The 23,520-nt window shown below is 43.0% G+C and overlaps 1 protein-coding gene across 1 annotated transcript in view; it reads right to left on the bottom strand.

Annotated features, from left to right (window-relative positions):
- Window positions 1-19,460: 19,460 nt before the first annotated feature.
- LOC140203352 (uncharacterized) overlaps window positions 19,461-23,520 on the bottom strand; it is a 60,829-nt gene continuing 56,769 nt past the window's right edge. The window contains exons 19-20 of the mRNA XM_072269393.1: window positions 21,973-22,213; window positions 19,461-19,777 (exon numbers count right to left, since the gene is read on the bottom strand). Coding sequence (XP_072125494.1) covers window positions 21,994-22,213 — 220 coding nt within the window. The 3' untranslated portion in view covers window positions 19,461-19,777; window positions 21,973-21,993. The remainder of the gene's footprint in view (window positions 19,778-21,972; window positions 22,214-23,520) is intronic.

Consider the following 23,520-nt stretch of genomic DNA (forward strand, 5'->3'; position numbering starts at 1 on the left):
GTGCCGAACTATTTTTCTGTCTAGTCGCACTGACCTGCAGCTGGACCATATCCCTCCATACACCTCTCATCCATGTACCTGTCCAAGTTTTTCTTAAATGTTTGAAGTGAGCCCACATTTACCACTTCATCTGGCAGCTCATTCCACACTCCCACCACTCTCTGTGTGAAGAAGCCCCCCCAATGCTCCCTTTAAACTTTTCCCCCCTCACCCTTAACCCATGTCCTCTGGTTTTTTTCTCCCCTAGCCTCAGTGGAAAAAGCCTGCTTGCATTCACTCTATCTATACCCATCATAATTTTATATACCTCTATCAAATCTCCCCTCATTCTTCTACGCTCCAGGGAATAAAGTCCTAACCTATTCAACCTTTCTCTGTAACTCAGTTTCTCAAGTCCCGGCAATATCCTTGTAAACCTTCTCTGCACTCTTTCAACCTTATTAATATCCTTCCCGTAATTTGGTGACCAAAACTGCACACAATACTCCAAATTCGGCCTCACCAATGCCTTATACAACCTCATCATAACATTCCAACTCTTATACTCAATACTTCGATTAATAAAGGCCAATGTACCAAAAGCTCTCTTTACGACCCTATCTACCTGTGATGCTGCTTTTAGGGAATTTTGTATCTGTATTCCCAGATCCCTCTGTTCTACTGCACTCCTCAGTGCCTTACCATTTATCTTGTATGTTCTACCTTGGTTTGTCCTTCCAAAGTGCAATACCTCACACTTGTCTGTATTAAACTCCATCTGCCATTTTTCAGCCCATTTTTCCACCTGGTCCAAATTCCTCTGCAAGCTTTGAAAACCTTCCTCACTGTCCACTACACCTCCAACCTTTGTATTGTCAGCAAATTTGCTGATCCAACTTACCACATTATCATCCAGATCATTGCTATAGATGACAAATAACAATGGACCCAGCACTGATCCCTGTGGCACATCACTAGTCACATAACGTGTCATTCAGGGACGGCCCAGAATCACAGTGTTCAGACGATTGCTTCAGCAGCGCCACAAACTGAAATAGACTCACCTTCTTGCATCCTTTTATGAAATCTAAACCTCTCAGCAATAATCAACAGGTTAGGTGAATAGTCCTTTAAATCTTTATGTTCTCATAAGGCTTATTACCAGGTTTAGCAAGTTGCACATCTGTGTAATAAATTAAATGTCTTTGCACCCATCCCAGGCGGAAAAGTTGGAACACAAATATCATCTGAAATTTGATTTCCCAGCGCAAAATATTCAAATCTTTCAGTATTGCTCTGTGGTTTTGTCCTACAGCCCGATACGTCCAAACATTGTCACCATTTTCAAACACAATCGCATTCCAGAAAAGTTAACTAGTCTCAATTGCGTCTCACTCTCCTGTTCTTATTTGTTTTATGTAACCATCTCATCCTCATTCTCTCCCCTCGGATTCTTCACTCACCACGCTTCCTGTGGCCGTGTTTTATCATGGTGTGTGACATCTCCTTTTCACTCACCCGCATTGCACAGTGATGCACACTGACTTTTCTTGCCGAAGGGAACAAAACAACAAATATCGCGTGAGGATTAGTCGCCTTGTCTCTGGTTGTTATTTTGTGGTCCTGGGAAGCTGGGTGGCCGTGAATAAGACACACGAGAGACGGAGAGGTGGGAACACTGTGCTGCTCTTTACTATGCTTGTATGTCATCTACCTGGAATGCCCTCTCACATCGCTTCAGTGTGTAACACACAGGGAAACTTGACAGCAACCATAAGGGTCAAAATACACACGAATCCATAACAGCTTTGGTTTTGCCGTTTAATTAAAGCAGAAGTCCATAATGGGGTTGATTGGTCGTACCATAGGATGTGTAGAACTGATATATTTTCTCATTTAATGCTTTTCCGGATGTCTTTTTATTCTCTGTACACCAAAGCACATAGAGTCATAAATTATTACTTATTTATTATTATTATTTCATTTTTTCTTTCTTTTTGTATTTGCACAGCTTGTTGTCTTTAGCACACTGGTTTTTTTTGTCCATCCTGCTGAGTGTGGTCTTTCATTGATTCTATTGTGTTTCCTGTATTTACTGTGAATGCCCACAAGAAAGCGAATCTCAGGGTTGTATATCGTGACATAGTTGTACTTTGATAAGTTTACTTTGAACTTTAAAATTCATATAGTAATTCCGGATGTGTAGATGCCCTTCAGCCTAATTGGACCATGCTGACTACAACATTCTCCCTGCCTATGTTAGAGCCAAGCTCCTCCCCTCCAAGTACCTATCCAAAATGCCTCTTAAATGTTGCAATTGTACTCCCTCAACCACTTCCTCTGTCAGTTCATTCCAAGTACTCTCATTATCCTGTGTATAAAACAAGAGTTACCACACAGGTCTCTTTTAAATCTCTCCCCTCTTGTATCTGTGCTCCTAGTTTTGGACTCACCAACTGTGGGGAGAAGTTTATGACTGTCCACCTTATCCATACCAGCTGGTGGCATAGTGGCATCAGCACTGGACTTCGGGGCGAGAGGTCCTGAGTTCAAATCCGGCCGGCTCCCATGCATGCTCTCCATCCGTGCCTGGGTTGAGTGTCGAGCTAACAACTTAACCTCGGAAAAAAAAACCTGGAGAGGTTTCAGATGCCCAAGATACGCCGTACGATGAGCATACCAAAAAAAAAGCTTGTCCTGACAGCGCCCCGACTCCTCCACCAGGAGTTAAGGGCGGGCACACACACACACACACACACACACACACCTTATCTATCCCCCTCATGATTTTATAAACTTCTGTAAGGTCACCTCCCTTTCTCCTGTGTTCCAGTGTGGACAGCCTCTCCCTATAACTCAGGCTCTCCAGTCCAGGCAACATTCCCATAAATCTTTCCAGCTTGACAATGTCCTTCTTATAACAGGATCACCAAAACTGTACACAATGCTCCAAGTCATGTTTGCGGGCTTTCCACAAAATGACACAGAAAAAATGTTTTATCAATTTTATTTCATGAGCTGTGGTATCATAAACAAAATAATTGCTTGATGTTACATTTTGAGTCCCTTTCATAAAGTAAGTAACATGTATTTTTCAGTGCCTGTAAGTTAATAAAGGTACAATTTTATAAGAATAATCACACAGAAGTAACCCTTTACAGATAAACTTAAAAGAACCATAGAAAACATGTGATATTGAAGGAAGTTATTTTGCCCAGTGTATCGATAAGTAGAATTTATTCATAGCTGAGCTCACTTCATGACAGTATATTGGGGACCTTTGCAAGTATATTGGCTAAGAAAAACTTCCTGAGGGTGCTGTCAGATATTCAGTGCATCCTGATGGAGTGCGTCACTTTCAGCTTTCACCACCCAATCAAGCTACAAGCATATAAAGAGATGTAAATTTGTGGATTTCACAAATTACTTCTGCTATAAAACATGCTGAAGAATCTTAAGCTTGCATAGGTGAGACTTAGTAACATAGTGAACTTTAATTACTGCTTAACAAACTGAACTGGCATATTTTTCTTAAGGAACTTTAAACTTTATAAAAAATGTGTTTTAAAAGTTTGTGATTGATTAGATCCTATTTTAATTATGTGTCTGACATGTTTTATTTAGCACGGAAAATAATGTTTAAATGTTTAATTTTAAGTAGTGTCTGTTTTTTGCCTGTCAGGGAATTCTTCAATTGCTGCTTGGCCAGCTTGATAATGGCCCAGAGGTCCTGCTGAAATGATGCCTGATAGCAACAGGCATTTTAAAAGAGGATGTTTTCACTGTAGGGATTATTATTTCTTGGTGAGGTATATTTTCTCCGGAGGTTAGTTGGCAGCGCTGTCACTTTGCTGCCAAACATAGGCTCTGCACCAATTATTTTGCCCCTCATTCCCGTTATGAAGAGCTCCCAATGTCACCAGTTACACACTTACTCCCAAAGCTGACCTGACAGGTAGTTTAGAGATATTTTACCAGCAACCAACTTTCCCTGGAACAAATGTAATCACCAAGTCAATTGCTGAAGCTCAGTTGAACAAATCAGTCATCCAGTGATTCTGCAGAGTCTGAATGAATCCATCTGGTGGAGAGAGCAAGAAAGGTCTGATTAAACTGTGGGACAATGTGTGGTAACTAAGTGTGTCAATCATAAGCGAACCTTTAGTGTGGGTGTCATCAGATTATTTGGCAGTGAGAGGCATAATAGTTAAATCTAATTTTTCACACACTTAATATCTGTACTGTATTAATGTGCTTCAGGCATGAGCCATGTTAGTGGTGAAAATTTGGAGAAACTGAGCCCAGTTAGGTCTTCACTCCTGTAGATGCTCTAATTACCCAATTCAGCAATATCTTTGCTTAAATATTTTCAAGCAGTAAATAAATTGCCCAATTGGTTAGTTCTGAGTCGCCCAGGTCTGTGACTGGTATAATTTGTAAGACATTTCTGTACACTTTCAAAACCCCTAACAGGAAGTATGGGGTGCATGGTTTTATTATGTTTCCTTGTAGTTCTTCTCTGCAAAATCTGGATTTTGTTTGTCACCTAAGTGACTCTTTTGTGTAGAAGAAAAATTCCGGGCATCTGCCTAAAATGTACTCTACCTGTCTTCCTGGAAACCCCTCTGAGTTCGCACCTTGCCAGTGGAACGTTGCATGTGTAGAGTCCAAGGCAGCCCTGGCACTCCGAGGCTCTTCTGCAGGATCTCGATTCAATGTTTGCACAAGTGTTCTGTTGGAAGATAATAAAAACACATCCATTAGGTTAGTACGTTTATTAAATGGAATGATGACAGATTTAATAGCACCCTATGTCCCTGTGTCTAGGTCATTAAGACTGAAACCCATAGAAATACAGATAGAAAACTGGCTGAGTGATAAGATAAAGAAAACAGTAGGGAAAGGTTAGGTTTTGAACCTGAGCAAAGTATACAATACATTGGTGTTTCCCCCAAGGTTTGGTCAGGGGTCACTGCTTTTCTTAAGCTAGTTTAATGACCTGGACAGCTGTACAAGACACGGTTTCTAAACCTACAGATGATACAAATCTTGGTGGTGTCCCATCTTCAGTAGGGTATAGGCTGCTGAAATAGAAGAACACATGTTAAATGAACTGTCTATGTTCCAAGCCTTCCCTGGTAATGCTCCCCAACCATACCTCGCTACATTGACCACTGCATTGTTACTGCTTCATACACCCATGCTGAGCTCATCAATTTCATCAACTTCGCCTCCAACTTCCACCCTGCCCTTAAATTCACTTGGCCCATTTCTGACACCTCCCTCCCCTTTCTCAATCTCTCTGTCTCCATCTCTCTGTCTCCATCTCCGGAGATACACCGTCGACTGACATCTTTTATAAACCTACTAATTCCCATGGTTATCTTGACCAGGGGTCCCCAACCTTTTTTGCACTGCGGACCAGTTTAATATTGACAATATTCTTGCGGACCGGCCGACCTGGGGGGGGGGGAGGGTTGACAACGGACAAGAGTAGCAGTCAAATACATTGAGTTTACCCGAAGAAAGACTACAATGACCATGAAGCCTTGCGTGGGCACCAGTGCGCATGCGTGACCTGTGCATGCGTGTAGCTGCCAATTTCTTTCTGCAAATTGTTTTTGGCGATTCTGTTCGGGGAGGGGGGGGGGTGCGTTAATCACAACCGGAATACAGGTGATAAGTGGATAATACACTGAATTTCGTTTCTAAAAGGGGTTATCCAACGAATTTAATATTAAACGCATATCGCGTATTTTCCTCGCATGAATATAGTGATAAGTCAATTATCAGGGGAGGACGGGGAGCTTGAAGTAAGCGTTGAACGAATTTCCAGTAGAAGTGGTAGAGGCAGGTTTGATATTATCATTTAAAGAAAAATTGGATAGGTATAAGGACAGGAAAGGAATGGAGGGTTATGGGCTGAGTGCAGGTCGGTGGGACTAGATGAGAGTAGCGTTCGGCACGAACTAGAAGGCTAGAGATCGCTTGTTTCCATGCTGTAATTGTCATATAAGCAAGTCAATAGCATCATAACATTTTAAGTAACATTTGGTTACTAAACACAGCACATATTTTCCCCATATGGACATATAAAATCATTGCAACACACCAATATCGCTGAATCAGTGGGAGCCCTGGGATTGTTTTCCTGCAACAAGACGGTCCTATCGAGGGGTGATGGGAGACAGCGATACTCGAAGGGGGTTCCTTGTGTCCAGTCTATTCCGCAATTTTGTTTTCCTTGCATTCATTGCAGAAAACTCCGCTTCGCAGAAAAATATTGGAAACAAAAGCAATGTTATCAGTGCTTTTGTGGCTATCTCAGGATATTTAGCCCTGACTTTGATCCAGAATGCCAGCAGAGCTGTTATGTCAAACATACTTTTCAGCCCGTCGTTATTTGCAAGCTCGAGGAGTTGATCTCCTTCCCGCGCTGCCATGGATGACGCGAGGGTAATGACCTCGCGTGCGTTCAAGCTCAACAATGGGCGTGACAGGGAATGAGGAAAGGTGCAGCTGACTCATATCGCCAAATCATATCATTTCCTCGCTACCCGGTAGCGGTTGGGGACCGCTGATTTCTTGACTATTCCTCTTCCCACCCTGTCTCCTGTAAAAATGCTATTCCTTTTCTCAGTTCCTTTGTCTCTGCTGCATTGTCCCCAGGATGTGGCTTTCCTTTCCAGGACATCAGAGATATCCTTCTGCAAAGAATGGGGTTTCCCTTCCCCTATCATTGATCCTGCCCTCACCTGCATCTCCTCCAGTTCCAGATCATTTGCACTCACCCATCCTCCTGCCCCCTTAACAGTACTAGTGTTCCACTCTGCATCCAAGACACCATTCTCCACAACTTCTGCCACCCCCAAAGGGATCCTACCACCAAACATATCTTTACCTCCCCCCGCTTTCCACGCCCTTCATAATTCTCTTGTCCATTCATCCCTCCCCTCTAATCTCCCTCCCAGCACTTATCTCTGTAAGTGGCCAAAATGCTATACCTGGCCATTTAACTCCTCCCTCTCTTCCATTCAGGGCCCCAAACAGCCCTTCCAGGTGAGGCAACACTTCACCTGCTGGGGTCATCTATTGTGTCCAGTGCTCCCATCATAAATTGGGAGACCACTTCGTTGAGCACCTCTGCTCTATCCGCCAAAAGCCAAACTTCGTGGTGGCCAAACATTTAAATTCCCATTCCCATTCTTAAATGTTGGTCCATGGCCTCTTGTGCCAAGATGTGGCCACTCTCAGGGTGGAAGAACAACATTTTATATTCCAAACTTGTTAGCTTCCAACCTGATGACATGAATATCAATTTCTCCTTCCTGTTAAAAAATATCCTTCCCTTCCCCTCTTCTTCTGTTCCCTACACTGGCCTCTTACCTCTTCTCACCTGTCTATCACCTCCCCGGGACCCTCCCCTTTCTCCTATGGACCACTCTCCTCTCCTATCAGATTGCTTCCTCTCGACCTCTCCAGCCCTTTATCTTTCCCACCCCCATGGCTTCACCTATCACCTTCAAGCTGGTCCTCCTTCCCCTCCCTCTACCTTTTTATTCTGGTGTTCCTCCCCTTCCTTTTCAGTCCTGAAGAAGGGTCTCGGCCCGAAATGTTGACTGTTTATTCATTTCCATAGTTGCTGCCAGACCTGCTGAATTCCTCCAGCATTTTGTATGTGTTGCTTTGGATTTCCAGCATCTGCAGAATCTCTTGTGTTAGATGATATTTTATTATGAAAAATGCAAGGAGTTAAATTTCAGTAGGAAAAATGAGTAGAGGCAATATACAACAGAGGACTCGATCTAAAAGGAGTACAGGAACAGGGAGATCTGGAGGTATATGTATATAATCACTGGAAGTCACAGGATAGTTTGAGAAAATATTAAGAAGGAATATAAAATCCTAGACTTTACCTCAAATCCTCTTAGAGGTATTGAGAACAAGAGCAAGAATGGAATGATAAATCTTTACAAAGCATCAGTTTAACCACAAGAGGATTGTGTCCAGTTCTGGGAGCACACTTTGGATAAAATTCTCCAATCTTAGAATGCAGAAAAATATACTAAAATAGTGACTGGGATGAGGGACTTTCTGCTATGTGGACGAAGCTGGAGCTGTTCCCCTTGGGCCAAAAGAGAATAAGAGAGGATCTGATAGGGATATTTTAAACAATGAAGGGTCTAGGAAGCTGTTCCTATTGACAGCAAAAGGCATCACATGAAGGCAGAAGAACCAGAATTGACATAGGTAACAAATATACACTGCCAGGGGAAATGGTTGAGGTCGACTGAGTACCTCACCCTAATTTTCTTATGTTTCAGGGTGAAAACCCAATGTCAGAACTGGAACTGAAATTGGTTCTGATGAAGCGTTTTAACCAGAAGCATTTACTCTGTTCATTTCTCCACAGCTGCTGCCTGACCTAGTGACTGGTTCAAGCATTTCCTACTTTTAAATTGCAATTTTCTTGCCAGTTCTGAGAATTGTGAGTTCTGGAACTCTGTCACTTGAGAGCAGCTTAATTCACACACTACCTGTAAGAAGTCTAACGGCGTCCACAGTTCCCAATGGACACTTTCACCCACCTTCCTTCACCTGTCAATCTAGAAGTGCAAATTATTAACCAGTGAAATTAAACAAATTCAGAAAGGCAAAGTCATGTTAACAAGTAGATGGGGAAGAAGAGAGGGAGAGAGAGATATGAATGATGTACATATCTCAAGAGCTAGAGTTGCTGAGGGAAGAATAGATATGACCTTGAGAGAAACATAGATGCAGAGAAACTTGAAGTAAGAATACAAATGCTTTTGAGAGAAAAGTAATATTTTATTTGAACATTGAAGGTTCCTTTTGTGCAGGGTGGACTGACCATATCTGGAGATGGAGTACAGGTTCACAATGCTCCATTATGAAAGCCCTCCCTCTGAATGCATGCATTTCCATGAAGAACATGTGTCCTTGCAAGGAGCCAGTGCCAGTCCCAAAGCTTAGGTTCTTCTGACCCTGGCTCTCCTATCTGCTTCTAAGCCATTGGGGAAAGACCAGTCGGCCCCCTTTTCCAAATATATTGGCAAGATAAGCAACCCAAAATCAACATCATCTCTCTGGCCAGCATGGCTGCACTATCTGCACTCTGTTAGCTGCCCATGTTGTCACATGTTTAACACCAAGCTCTCACGACAGTCACTTTATTCTGAACCCGTTTATGGCAAGAGTTTATCGGATGGATAGAAAAATGATTCAAAATCTCTGAAAATCTCGAGGCTTTCCTGCAACTCACAGGAATTCATGACTTGTGATTTGAGAGTACACAAAATGGAGAGGGAGTACTTGGGATGGCTTTGAAGAGCTCATGTCTATTAGCTGAGAGTACGTAGAAGCCCAGTGGAAAGAACACCTCCTACCTTATCAGTCACTCAGAACTCAAACAGAATCAAGTCATTGCCGATGTATTACTTGAGAAGAAATGTTAACAGTGCACACCCACCCAATTCATGCTGAATATTTTCTAATGTTACTGGATACAACAATAATTCAGATTCTTAGAGAACAGGATTGAATGTTGTGGTTTTGGCTTCTTAGGTTGGGCATTATTTACCTCTGGGCTTAGCATCTCAGACCACTTGGCAAAATGTTCTTTAACCTGCCTGGTATCTAACCAGTTTGTTTCATGACCTCAACAAAACAAATCTCAACCTGTCAATCTTACCATGAAATGTAACAACCTCTACCTCAGTTCCTTGTTCTCTTTTCCAGAGGAAGGAGCCCCTGCCCCTCAGACTCACCTAGAGAACTGCTTCCAACCCCTTCTGTAAACCTTTTCTGCATTTGTTCCATGGTTCATAGCTTTTGATATACCAGAAAAGGAAGCAATACAGCAAGAGTTATATTCCATGAATAAGTGTTATTATTGCTGTATTCTATTCCTTTGGAACTGAATCCAGTAATACATTTGTGTGGCGTTAACAGATTGTAGCTCACAGCAACTTGCATACGTCCATTCCCAAATCTCTCTACTCCTCTAGGCCAGCCAGTTCCTTGCCTTGAATAATTTTATCTGTGTCAAATGGATGCAGATACCCTAACCAGATAGTCCAGCCCATGATTTTCTGATGATTCATTTGTGAATTCTATTTGGACCATTTTCTATCAATAGGGTCTGATATTAAATCCAAATGACTCATCATTGAGAGAAAAAGAATCAAACTCTTTGAAAAAAGAATGATAGACACCTCTGGCCTCAGAACCACTGCAGTTGGGTCATGTGAAAGTGACCTTGTGGAAGGATGGCAAAGATCCTGCTGATGCACAGCTCCCATAAGCCGCGATCAACCCGGAGCTCTGATACTGTCTGTGCGGAGTTTGCTGCTGGGGTTCCCCAGGGTAATCTGTTTCTTTTTACCCAAGCCCCAATTATGGGCTGATTGGTTGATGAACTGGCAACCAAGTTTAGCTGAGTAGGCAAATCAAGGGAGTCGGTGTCTATGTGAAAAAGAAAGGGACTAATGAAACTGTTCTAAGAATAGAATATCTGTGAATAATTTCCTTCTTTATCTGAGGAACAGTGAGATGGGTGAATTTGGGCACTCACTAGAGGTAGCATAGACTACTTGGGCCGAATGGCCTCTTTCTATGTTATGAGGAAATACTGGAAAATTATACCACGCTGAACTAATAACAGGACAAAGTAGTATGAATATCTTTAGTTAAGACATGTGCTATAACTGTAAAACAAAAGCTACAGCTACTTGCACCCAAAGATAATCCGGCTTTCAGGAAGCAGCGCATTATTTAATTTGAAAGTGAAGAAAATGTGTTTTCAGAGTTAACAGTTACTGTTCTCCTCCTGGGTCTCCGAATCACATCTCACTGACCCTGAAGGCAGATGCAATCCGACCCCCGCACCTAATAAGCTGCGCGAAACCTCTATAAGAGAAAAAACACGCTAGTCTCGCCGCTTCTTGATGGGTCCAAAGAAGGAAAAGATAGCCCGCGATGGAAGTTAGATTACATAACTTTATAAACATGAAGATCGCAATGCTTTTTTTTTCTCTATTCCGATAGTGTGAGTAATCTGTTGTACAGGAGATTGGATACAATAGGATGGTATCTCAGGACTGATTATTACCGTGTCCGAGTCGAACCTGCCGTGGCCCTTCAGGTAGGCGAGAACTCGCTGCTGACAATGCTCGGGGCTCCACGCTGTCCCGTTACCATGAGGAGTTCCACTGGTCCGAGTTGAGTTCTTCCCGGCGTGGGTCACAGCCAGAGCGGCAGGTGGGCTCCGAGGAGCGGCGTGGCGATCTCCTGCAGCCGGGGCGACAAGATGGGAGCTGAGCGTCAGTGTGAGCGGTAGCAGGAGCACCAGGGCACTGGGGTTCGACCTCGTGTTGGTCATTGTCGGAAAGATCCACCTAGTCACCGCAGCAGAGTTTAGCTTGCCGTGCAGCATCGGCGTGCAATGAGGAGTGTCCCTGATATAGATGAGGAGCCGCTCCTCCCAGCGTCAGTCATCCTCTGAGAGGCCAACCTCAGCTTCACCTGGGATCTCCACGTCCCCACAGCCTGGCCTCAACGGGCGTGTATCATCATATAATTGTTTCAGCAACATGTTTTAAACACATAATCCCACTGACGTGCTCACCTTGTTGGTAGCAGCCATCTTTTATTCATATTTTCCATTCATGAATATGGCGCAATGTGCCTCTGAAGGCCCTCAGGATGCCCGCTGTTCGCTGATGACCGTCGCTGTTTGTACCCTGAATTCAGAGTTAAACGAATGAATGTTATCAGAGGCTTTTAGTGGATTGATGTTAGATACAGACGCTGCTAGTGACATTCACTATAAAGAGAATGAGGTGGTAGCGCAGCCGTTATCTCACAGCTTTCCAGCGCAAAGCCGCACGATGCCCCCGCTTCCTGCTGCCGAAGGATACTGAAGATTTAATGAGGGGGAAAATTAAACACATAGCAGGTGTAGGCAACTGGGATCAAGGGAATGTCTTAAGGAATTTAGCGTACGTAATAAAGAGACTAGGTGAACAAAACGGGGCCCTGAAACATCCTTGGCAAGTAATGCAAGCGAGGGAGGCAGAAGACGGGAACGGAACCCAACCCAATCAGTTCTCCTCCACCGCCGCTCTCCTCCGTCTAGCAGAACTGGTCCTCACCCTCAACAATTTCTCTTTTGGTTCCTCTCACTTTTTCCAAACTCAAGGTGTAGCCGTGGGCACCCGAGTGGGCCCCCGCTATGCCTGCCTTTTCGTTGTCTACGTGGAATAGACCATGTTCCAAGCCTCCGCTACTAATGCTCAATGTTTGCGCAAAGTTAGCGACTGCATTGGTGCTGCTTCATGTACCCATGCTGAGCTCGTCAATTTCATCAACTTTACCCCCAGCTTCCACCCTGCCCTTAAATTCACTTGGTCCATTTCTGACTCCTCTCTCCCCTTTCCCAACCTCTTTGGAGACACACTGTCTACCAATAACTTTTATAAACCTAGCAATTCGCACAACTATACTGACATCCTGTAAAAGTGTCATTCCCTTTTCTTAGTTCCTTCATCTCAGCCGCATCTGTTCCCAGGATGAGGCTTTTCTTTCCAGGAAACAAAAAGAACAGGAGTTTCCCTTCCTCCACCATCGATGCTGCCGTCACCTGTATTTATTCTATTCCACAGACATTCCTGCTCACCTCATCTTTCCACCACCTTAACAGGGATCGAGTTCCTTGTCCACTACCCTACCACCCTACCAGCTTCCACATCCAACAAACCAATCTTCTCAAATTCCATCATTTCCAATGGAGCCTTACCACCAAACATATCTTTACCTCCCCACCCCCAGTCTCTGTTTTCCTCAGGAACCGCTCCCTCTGTGATTCCCTTGTTCATTCACCCTGCCCCACCACTAATCTCTCTCCTGGCATTTATCCCTGCGAGCAGCTGAAGTGTTACACCTGCCTATTCACCTCCATTCAGGACCCCAAACAGTCCATCCGGGTGACACAACACTTCACCTGCGAATCTGTTGGGATCGTCCACTGTATCCTGTGCTCTCATGCAACTTCTTCTATATTGGAGAGACCCAACGTAGATTGGGGGACTACCTTTGCTCCATCCGCAAAAAGCAGGATTTCCTGGTGGTCAACCATTTCAATTCCAATCCCCATTCCCATTCTGTCATGTTGGTCCATGGCCTCCTCTTCTGCCACAATGAGGCCACTCTCAGCTTGGAGGAGCAACACATTATATTCCATCCAGGCAGCTTCCAACCTGATGGCATGAACATTGATTTCTCCAACCTAGTATGTTTCCCCCTCTCCCTTCTCTCTTCATTTCCCCACTTCGGCACCCCATTATCTCTTCTCCTCACCCGCCTATCATTTCCCTTTTGTGCCCCTCCTCCTCCCCTTTCTCCCAGGGTCCACTCTCCTCTCCTATCAGATTACCTCTTATCCTGCCCTTTACCTTATCTATCTATCTATCTATCACTTCCCAGCTTCTTCACCCCCCTTTTACCACTCACCTGTCTTCATCTATCACCTTCCAGCTTGTACTACTTCCACTCCACCCACCTTCTTACTCTGGCTTCTTCCCCCTTCCTTTCCAGTCCTGGTGAAGAGTCTCAGCCCGAAACATCAACTGTTTATTCCTCTCCATAGACGCTGCCTGACCTGCTGAATTCCTCTGGCATCATATGTGTGTTGAAGAAGAGAAGAAATTATGGTCCAGTTATCCTGACTTCAGCAGTTGGAAAGATGTTATGATAATAAAATCCATTATTAAGGATGAAGTTCTAGGGTACTTGGAGGCACATGATAAAATAGACAAGACTCTTCATGGTTTCCTTAAGGGGAAATCTTGCCTCACAAATCTGTTGGACTTCTTTGAGGAAATAACAGACGGGATAGATGAAGGAGAGACAGTAGATGTTTTATACTTGGATTTTCAGAAGGCCTTCAACAAGGTTCCATGCATGAGGCTGCTTAACAAGCTAGGAAGAGCCCATGGTATTACAGGAAAGATACTGGCATGGATAGAAGATTAGCTGACTGGCAGGAAGTAAAGAGTGGGAATAAAAGTGGCCTTCCCTAGTAGTGTTCTGCAAGGGTTGGCATTGGGACTACTTCTTTTCATGCTATATGTCTACGATTTGGATCATGGAATTGATGGCTTTGTGGCCAAGTTTGTGGATGACATGAAGATAGGTGGAAGGGCCGGTAGTGCTGAGGAAGCAGGCAATCTGTAGACAAATTCAGACAGATGGGAATGGGCAAAGAAGTGGTACATGTAATATAGAGTATTCCATCTGACAAATTCCCTTGTGTTGGCTATGCTTCTTGTCTCCACAGGGAGAATGAGCAACCTCACACAGATAGCACCCAGAACCAGGATTGAACCCACGTCTCTGGCACTCTGAGGCAGTGGCTGTACCAGCAGCACCACAGTGTATTCACTATGTATCATGGATCTCACAATTCTCTCCTTTTCCCTTTTAATCTCTGCATCTTTAGATATCCAGGGAATTCCAGTTTTGAATGATTACCCTTTCCTCTCGGGAAATATAGTACGATGTGAGTGAGTCTTTTCCTTTTGAACAACTCTGCATGGGGAAAGTATTGTGGGAGGAGAAATGAGTGTTAGAGGTGAATCAACAAGACTGTGTTCTGAAATTGTTCCAGTGTATCAGAGGGTAGTCATTGTGACCCCAAAAAAAGGATTGATCTGAGTCACCAGAGATTTATGAAAATAAAATCATGTTTGAATAGTCTGTTAAAATTGTTTGAGGATGTAACTTGGAGAATGCATAAGAGAGAACTTGAGGATGAGATGAATTTGGATTTTTCAAAAGGTCCCACACATATTGGTCAGTAAGGTTATAGTGTTGGAGGTGGTCTACTGATAGGGATTGAGGGAAGGGCAATAAACAGACTGTTCTTGGCTTGGTTAGCTATGGCTATTGAGGAATCACAGGACTGGTGCTTAGGTCTCAGCTGTTCTTGACCTCTATCAATGCTGACACAAAACTAGGTGGGATTGTGAATTAGGAAGATGAAGTACAGAGGCTTCAAGGGGATACGAGTGAGTTGAATGAGTGGATGAGAATATGGCAGGGAAGGGAAAATATGCAACGTTACTCTTTGGAACACAGAACAGAAAAGCAAAATATTTTAAAATGGTGAGTGATTTTAATGTTAAAAGGTGCCTCAGTGTCCTTATATACTGTAGTTGCTACCAAAAGGAAACATGCAGTTAAGAAGGCAAATGATATGTTTGCTTTTATTAATAAAATTTGAGTGCAAGTACAAAGGTATCCTACCGTAATTATATAGGATCCTGGTGAGATCACATCAGGAAGAATGTAACTGTCATAGAATAAATACTAGATGTTGCTTTGGTTCCAGGCTATGATGTTTTTTTTTGCATGAGGGGAAATTGAGTAGACTTGGCCTGTATTCAGAGCTTAGAAGAAAGAGGACACCCCTTTAATATACAAAGTTTCTGCAGAACCCAGTAGAGTGGGTTCAGGGAGGATGAGGAGCTCAGGACCAGGGATCACTGAAATATCAGAATTAAAAAAGAGCCCATTCTGGACTAAGATGAGTAGAAAGTTCTTCAGGCAGAGACTGAAGAACCTTTGGCATTCTGTGCTCCAGAGGCTGTGAAAGCTCATTCATTGAGCACATTCAGACCAGTGGTGGATAGCTTTCTGAATAGGAAAGGAACTAAGGGACATAAGAACATAAGAAATAGGAGCAGGAGTGGGCCATCTGGCCTGTCGAGCCTGCTCCGCTATTCAATAAGATCATGGCTGATCTGGCCATGCACTCATCTCCACCTACCCATCTATTCCCCATAGGCCTTAATGCCCCTGTTGTGCAAAATTCTGCCTGTTTTTTAATATATTTGATGAGGTAGCCTCTACTGCTTCCTTGAGTAGAGAATTCCTCAGATTCTCTACTCTCTGGGAAAAGCAGTTTCTCCTCATCTCCGTCCTAAATCTATTCCCATGAATCTTGAGGCCATGTCCCCTAGTTCTAATCCTACTCACCAGTGGAAACAGCTTCCTATCTTTATCTTATCTATCCCTTTCATAATTTTACATGTTTCTGTAAGATTCCCTGTCATTTTTCTGAATTGAGTATAGTCCCAGGTGACTCTGTCTCTTCTTGTAGGCTAATCCCCTCATCTCTGGAATCAATCTGGTGAAACTCCTCTGCACCACCTCCAAGTAAGGAGACCAGAACTGCACGCAGTACTCTAGGTGTGGCCTCACCAGTACCCTGCAGCATAACCTCCCTGATCTTAAGTTCAATCCCTCTAGCAATGAAGGCCACCATTACATTTGCTTTCTTGATAAACCCTCGCACCTGTAAACCAACCTTGTGATTCATGCACAAGCACTCCCAAGTCCCTCTGCTCAACAGCTTGCTGCAGTTCCTCACCATTTAAATAATAATCTGATGTTCTACCTTTCCTTCCAAAGTGGATGATCTCACATTTACCAACATTGTACTTCATCTGCCAGACGCTTGCCCACTCGCTTCACCTACCTCTGTTACTCTGCAGACCCTCAGCATCCTCTGCACACCTTGCTTTTCAATTTAGTGTCTTCAGACTTGCATACATAAACTTTCAAATCGTTAATGCATATTGTGAACAGTTACAGGTACAGCACCAACTCCTGTGGCACTCCACTCACTACTGATTGCCAACCAAAGGAACAGACATTCACCTATCTCACCTATAACTACTCATCTTTTTCCTACATCCTTTTTAAAATAGTGGCAAGACATTCACTGACTTATGATCTGCCAAGACATGCTTGGAGTCCAGAGGATTTTGGTAAATTGTCAAAAACGCACCTAATCTAACATCTGTCATTTTTTTCAGTATGCTGGGGTGCATCCTCTCAGAATATGGAGACGTGTCTACCTTTAGGCTCACTAGTTTGCTCAGCACTAATGACAGTCATTGTATCAATGTCCTCCCTTTCTATCTCATCGATAACATCTCTCTTTGGCATGTTAGATGTGTCCTCAACTTTGAAGACTGACAGAAAATAGTCATTCAAGGTCTCATCCATTTTTGTATTACCCAATATCAATTCCCCATTCTCACCTTCCAAGGGATCTACATTCACTTTAGCCACCCTTTTATGCTTTATATCATTATCAAAACCTTTACCATCTGTTTTTATATTTTCTGCTAGTTTTCTTTAAAATCTATCTTCCCTTTCCTTATTGCTTGCTTAGTGGTTCTTGGTTGCTTTTTAAAACTTTCCCAATCTTCCAGTTTTCCTCTACTCTTGGTGACTTTGTATGCATAAGCTTTTAGTTTGATGGCTGCTTTTATTTTCTTAGTTATCCAAAGCTGGCTCCCCCACCCTTACTGTCCGAAACTGAAATATACCTTTGTTGAGCATGTGAATAACCTCTTTGAAAGTCTTCCACTGTTCCTCAACTGTCCCACTATACAGCTTGTGTTCCCAGCCTACACTATCTCCTCACTCATCCCATTGTAGTCTCCCTTGTTTAGGCATAAAACACCGGTTTAAGATCAAACTATCACACCCTTCATTTGTATGAGAAATTCAGTCATACTGTGGTCACTCTTTCCAAGAGGATCCTTAATTACAGGATTGTTAATTTTATCTGTCTCATAGCCTATGACCAGATATAAGGTAGTATTTTCCCATGTAGGTTCACGAGCAAGCTGTTCAAGCACATTATCACAGATGAAGACTGCCACGACAAACTTAATTCACCCAATCTATGGGCAAGTTAATTTCCCCATGACAACTTCCATTCCGTTCTTACATGCATCAGATCTTTCTTGGTTTATTGCTTGTGCCAATGTAATGATACTATTCGGTGGCTTATAATAACATTACAGAGGCATAGGCGATATATAGACAAAAATATCGAAATTCAAAGTAAATTTATTATCAAAGCCCATATATGTTACCATATACTACCCTGAATTCATTTTCTTGCAGGCATTTATGGGGAAAAAAAAGAAACAGAACAGAATTTCATGAAAAACTGCACTTAAACAAAGACTGACGAGCAAGCAATGTGCTAAATAAGACAAATGTGAAAATTTTAAAAAGTACGGACAAGGAGAGAAATATCTGATGCATGGGGATAGTGCAAGAAAATGGCTTGCAGTCATTAAAGATAATATTGTCAAATGGTGAAGGAAGTTAGAAAGGCCAAACGGCCTACTACTCTAGCCATTATTTCTTACATTCTTAGCACTGTAATAAATTGACTAATGCATTAGAAAAGACAGGTGTGAACTTTCCAGTCCTTAATCTGTGACACTCTCGTGATAGCTTATATATGAAGAAAGTCAACTTAAACTCCTGAAACATGTTACTGTTGAAGCAGCTTCTAGTACCCACGGTGTTTGGACATTACTGTACATGACAGGTCATTCCACCCTGGAGTACCAAATACTGAATTCAGATCTTTTCAACACTCCTGGTTTTCCTTTCAGAATAATGTAACATTTATTGTATGATCAGAATTTTGAATATGATCCTTTAATTTTGTAGTTTAGTCTTGGTCAGGGGTATTTTGATTGACATTGGACGTCTTTGTTCTTTGGGTAAATGTCATGGTTCTTAATCTGGACACTAGGTGGAGCACACGAGCAGCCAAGCAATTGGTGATAGCAGAACTTAGAGGGAAAAGCAGTTGGGTCTGCCATTTGGTGCTTCTCAGTTAACACAGGTGCTTGCAGAGTAATGCAAAGGTTAACTGCACACTAGCAGTGCATTAAATTTGCTGGAGCCGTGCATGTGTTAATTCAGCAATGGCCAATATTGCATGAAATGTCATGGAGATGTCAATGAAGATGCATGGACTACAGCTCAGCATTCAACATTATTGTCCCCTTGAAACTCATCACTGAGCTCCAAGACCTGGGCCTCAATACCTGGAGTGCATCTTTGATTTCCTCACTGCCAGACCCCAGTTAGTATTGGTTGGCAACATCTCCTCCACACTCAGCATCAGTACCCAGCTGTGTGCTTAGTCCCCTGCTTTATGCACTTTATACCTATTACCGTGGAGCTAAAATATTACTGTTGTACATTTGGTGACCAGGGTCTTGAAATGGACCACCAGGCACATCTTTCCCTCCCCTCCCCCACTTTCCACAGGGATCGCTCCCTATGCGACCCTCTTGCCATTCGTCACTCCCCACTGATCTCCCTTCTGGTACTTACCCTTGCAAGCGGAACAAATGCCACACCTGCCCCCTCACTACCATTCAGGGCCTCAAATAGTTCTTCCAGGTGAGGGAACACTTCACCAGTCGGTCTGTTGGGGTCTCTACTGTATCCGATGCTCCCAGTCTGACATACTGTATATCGGTGAGCAAATGGAAAAGTTCTAATCTGGAAGATTTACAAACTAATCCTTTGAGCAGGAGATAAGAATAAAGATTTCCTTTCAATAAACACTCTTTATTCAGTTTAAGACATGGGTCCAAATGAAACAATCAAGACTGGTTATATGCTAACGGTTTTAGTGTTTTTAAAAAAAGAGCTGAAGATGGTAAGTACATGATAGGCTAGTATCTGGAAGGCCACATGTCCTCAATACACAGTCTGTTTCTCACATTGTACTGAACAGCTAGCACACAAGGAAGGTCAGCTACGAGTTCTGCAGATAGAAGCAATGCCTTCTGAAATAGATACTGGAAATAGTCTTCCCACACCGACATCAGTCATTTAAGTAGCAATGTGTTCAAATCTGGACCTTCTGTTCTTCTGAGACAGGACCCTGCATGAATGCATACATTTTGAAATTACGTTGTTCAGTACGGGGAAGAAAATGGAAGCATATTAGTAACAAACTGTACAATTTTGAACAATTGCATTATCCATGCTTTAATAATAATCTATCATGATCTAAGATTATAAGGGGGTTGATGGAGAGGCAGAGGGAAGGATAAAGTGGTTTGAGTTATCATTTACCTCATCCAATTTTATCCAACTCCTTTATTTTCTTGGCATAATTCAAACTATAAACCTTGGGGTCATTCTTCCTGCTCTGCTACAAATTCTTGGAAATTGTTCGATAATAATGTATATCTAGATTCCCAAGTAAGTGGAAAATCTAGCCTCATAAGTACATTCTTAGTGGCAAACATTTACGATCATTCTTAATCTTACTTTGTTAAGGATATTACTTATCTCAGTTGCTATGTATCCTGTTTGACTACACATTATTGTAACACACACAAAATGCTGGAGGAGCTCAGCAGGTCAGGAAGCATCTATGGAAAGGAATAAAGAGTCAGCATCCCTGATGAAAGGTCTTGGCCTGAAATGTCAACTGTTTACTCTGTTCCATAGATGCTGTCTGGCCTTCTGAGTTCCTCCAGCATTTTGTGTGTGTTGACTTGGATTTCCAGTATCTGCAGATCTTCTTGTGTTTGTGATGATACATTATTGTAAATTAAACTACATAGAACATCATTCACCTGACTGATCCACCTGTTGTTAACTCTCCTGATGTTCATTACTTGATTACCTTGGTGTCACTGCCTAATTTGTGCAATGTTATATAAAGCAATCCCTTTAGCTGCATTTGACTAAGAAGCATCAAGCTGATACTTCCAATAATCACTTTCTAAAAGTTCTACTATTTTTCTTCTTATGACCAAAGTTTTCAAACAAGTTAGTTGATGAGTTTTTTTTAAATTAATTGTCTTTAAATGTCCTTGGGTGGCAATAATCTCAATGGTGTTTTTGCTAGGTCAGAAAATGCCAATGTAAAATAATTGATAGAGAAACAGAAAGTGGTGGAAACGCTTAGCAGGTCAGACAGCATCTGTGGGAAGAAAAACATTGTACAAAGATCCTGGTCCAGAACCAGAACCATTTCTGTTTCTCTTACTGAAGAAACACATTGTACTCACCAAAAGTAAGAATATAGGAAAAAGGAGTTCTTCGGGTATTGTCCCTCGTGACAATAGTAAATTCATTCAGGTCTAATACAGCATATACAGTATAATGTCTAAAGGAACAATCCTACATTGATTTTTATTTTCTCTTATATTTACAACCAAGTACACAGAGGCCAATCAGCCCAGTGGATTCATTCTGGTTCTAAGGAGAGCTAAGCCATTAGTCCCATTTCTCCTCTCCTTGGTTATCTCCAGTCCTGCAACCTATTCACACACACCCATCAACATCTGTTTGATCCTTTCTGTCACTACACCACAGTCAATCTATCCTCACCGATTAACTTTTGCTCGAACGAAGTTTCACCTCTTGGTGATGATGGGGCCGGGAGTTGGGTGACTGAGCAACTTAAGTTCCCTGATTTCATCGCATTATCATCGCTGAGGCCTGACATGCTTATTCTGTCCAAAACCTCAAAGCAGGTGGTCATGATAGAACTGACAGTGCTTTGGGAAGACCAGGTTGAGGAGGTGTTCAGGTGTAAGAGAGCCAAATACCAGGAGCTGGTAGAGGAGTGACAAAGAGAGGGGAGGAGGCCATGATGTGAGTTTATAGAGGTGGGGGTAGAGGATTTGCTGGCTGCTCACCCTGTAGAACCTACTCTCTCCTTGGCATTATGGGGGTTGCAAAGAAAAGAGCATCAGGACCATCACAGAGGCTGCTGAGCGAGCCTCCAGATGGCTGTGCATCAAGAGATGTGACCTGTGGAGCAATGCTGCTGGGTTACAAGCCGGGGCCTGATCAACCCTGGCTGGGTCACCTGGGTGACGGTATCCGATGTTGAAAGACCTGAAACATGTGATGATACCAGGTTACATCACAGATGATGTGTCCCAGCACATCCTACAATGCATCTCAGCATCTAATGTAGCCAAGCATCCAACTGTCTCAAAACCTATCTTCAAACTATAGATTTTAGTGGAACAAAAATGTCCGGGTTCTCCAAACAGTGGATAATTCACTTTGCCAAATTATAGTCCAGTTGATCTGAAATGATTATCAGTATACCTGGGACCCAGCCTCTGGGATTTACAATTCCTTGTTAGTAGGAGCTTTGCCACCCGGATGATATATTGGCTGTGGCCATGCACCCTCGACGACCCGCTGTGGGTTCACACTGTTGACATTGATGGACGTGGCGACGACTTCCAGTGACCTGATGGAATGGCTGGCAGCCAACAACCCCATCCTGATACACGTGTGGGTCTCCTGCCCTGTCAGGATGCCAGCAATTAGTCCAGCAGCAAAACTGTAAGGAAAAGCAGAACATTATTCAGCAAATGTCAAAAAACTATTTGAGCTGATTGGTAACTTGCCAAGAGCCACAGACCTGGAGGATGACTCCTGGTTGAAATGAATAATGATATTTCAAATGTCAGCTACCTGCTGTACTGTATGTGAGAGTTTCACAAAGTCACGCTCTGGATGTGAATTTATGCACAAGGGTCACCATATCATGAATAAGAAGGTGTGAGAGATGCATCATCTGCAAAGGAAGGCAGGTTAACCTTGGGGCAGATGAGCTTAATAAGGCACCAGAAATGGTCAAAAGATTCAAGAACTTTTGATGCACGTATAATGCAAGTCGAAAGAACAGAGGGAGTTGCTATTGGTGAGGGAAAGTCTGGAGCTTAAATGATTAAATTGGGTCCTGCAGCATCTGTTAATCATAACAAGAAGAGATGGGATTTGTGCTCCCATACAGGGCTCCTTCTCTGAGGCACACCAGTAGATGGTTGGGGGTTGGAGAGGGTGTCGGGGTCGTGGTTGGAGAGGGTGTCGGGGTCGTGGTTGGAGAGGGTGTCAGGATCGTGGTTGGAGAGGGCTGTCAGGGTGGGTCCTGACATATCAATTCCCCTCTGTTAACAACACACATTGAGTGCATAAGCTCTTCAGGAAGAGATGTGCTGTTGCTGGTGATGCTGATGTGGTAGCCTTTTATAGCCTGTAAACCCTGCTACAACTGATGGCTGTGGTAGCACACACCGTTGGAAATACTTACACAGTAATAGTAACTAACGGGAATGGGACCACATCAATGTGTATTTATAGTACACCTTCATTAAAATGTATCAGAATGCTTCACAATGTGCCATGAAGCAAATTGACATCTAATGCTGTGACTTTCAAGGATTTTGGACTGGTACACTGAGGTCCCTCTGTTCTTCAGCACTCCCTAGGACCGTTCCACTCCTGCTGCATGTGCTAACCTCTTTGATAATCCCAAAATGCATCACTTCCCATTCAGGGATTAAACATTATTTCCCTTTTCTCAGCAACACACGCACACAAAATGCTGGAGGAACCTGGCAGGCCAGGTAGCATCTATGGAAAAGAGTATATAGTTGAGTCCCCCCGACATTTTCTGTGTGTTGCTCGGATTTCCAGCATCTGCAGATTTGCTCGTCTTCAGCCCACTTCACCATCACATCAATATCACTCTGTAGCTAGAGACTGCACCCTGTCAACATCTCCATCAATCTTTGGGCCAATTTTTAAAATAGTGAACCATGTTTTTGGTTTCTCTACAAGAGGAAACATCATCCGCACATGCAC

This window comes from Mobula birostris, chromosome 9 (assembly GCF_030028105.1).
Source record: "Mobula birostris isolate sMobBir1 chromosome 9, sMobBir1.hap1, whole genome shotgun sequence".
NCBI classification, from domain to species: Eukaryota; Metazoa; Chordata; class Chondrichthyes; order Myliobatiformes; family Myliobatidae; genus Mobula; species Mobula birostris.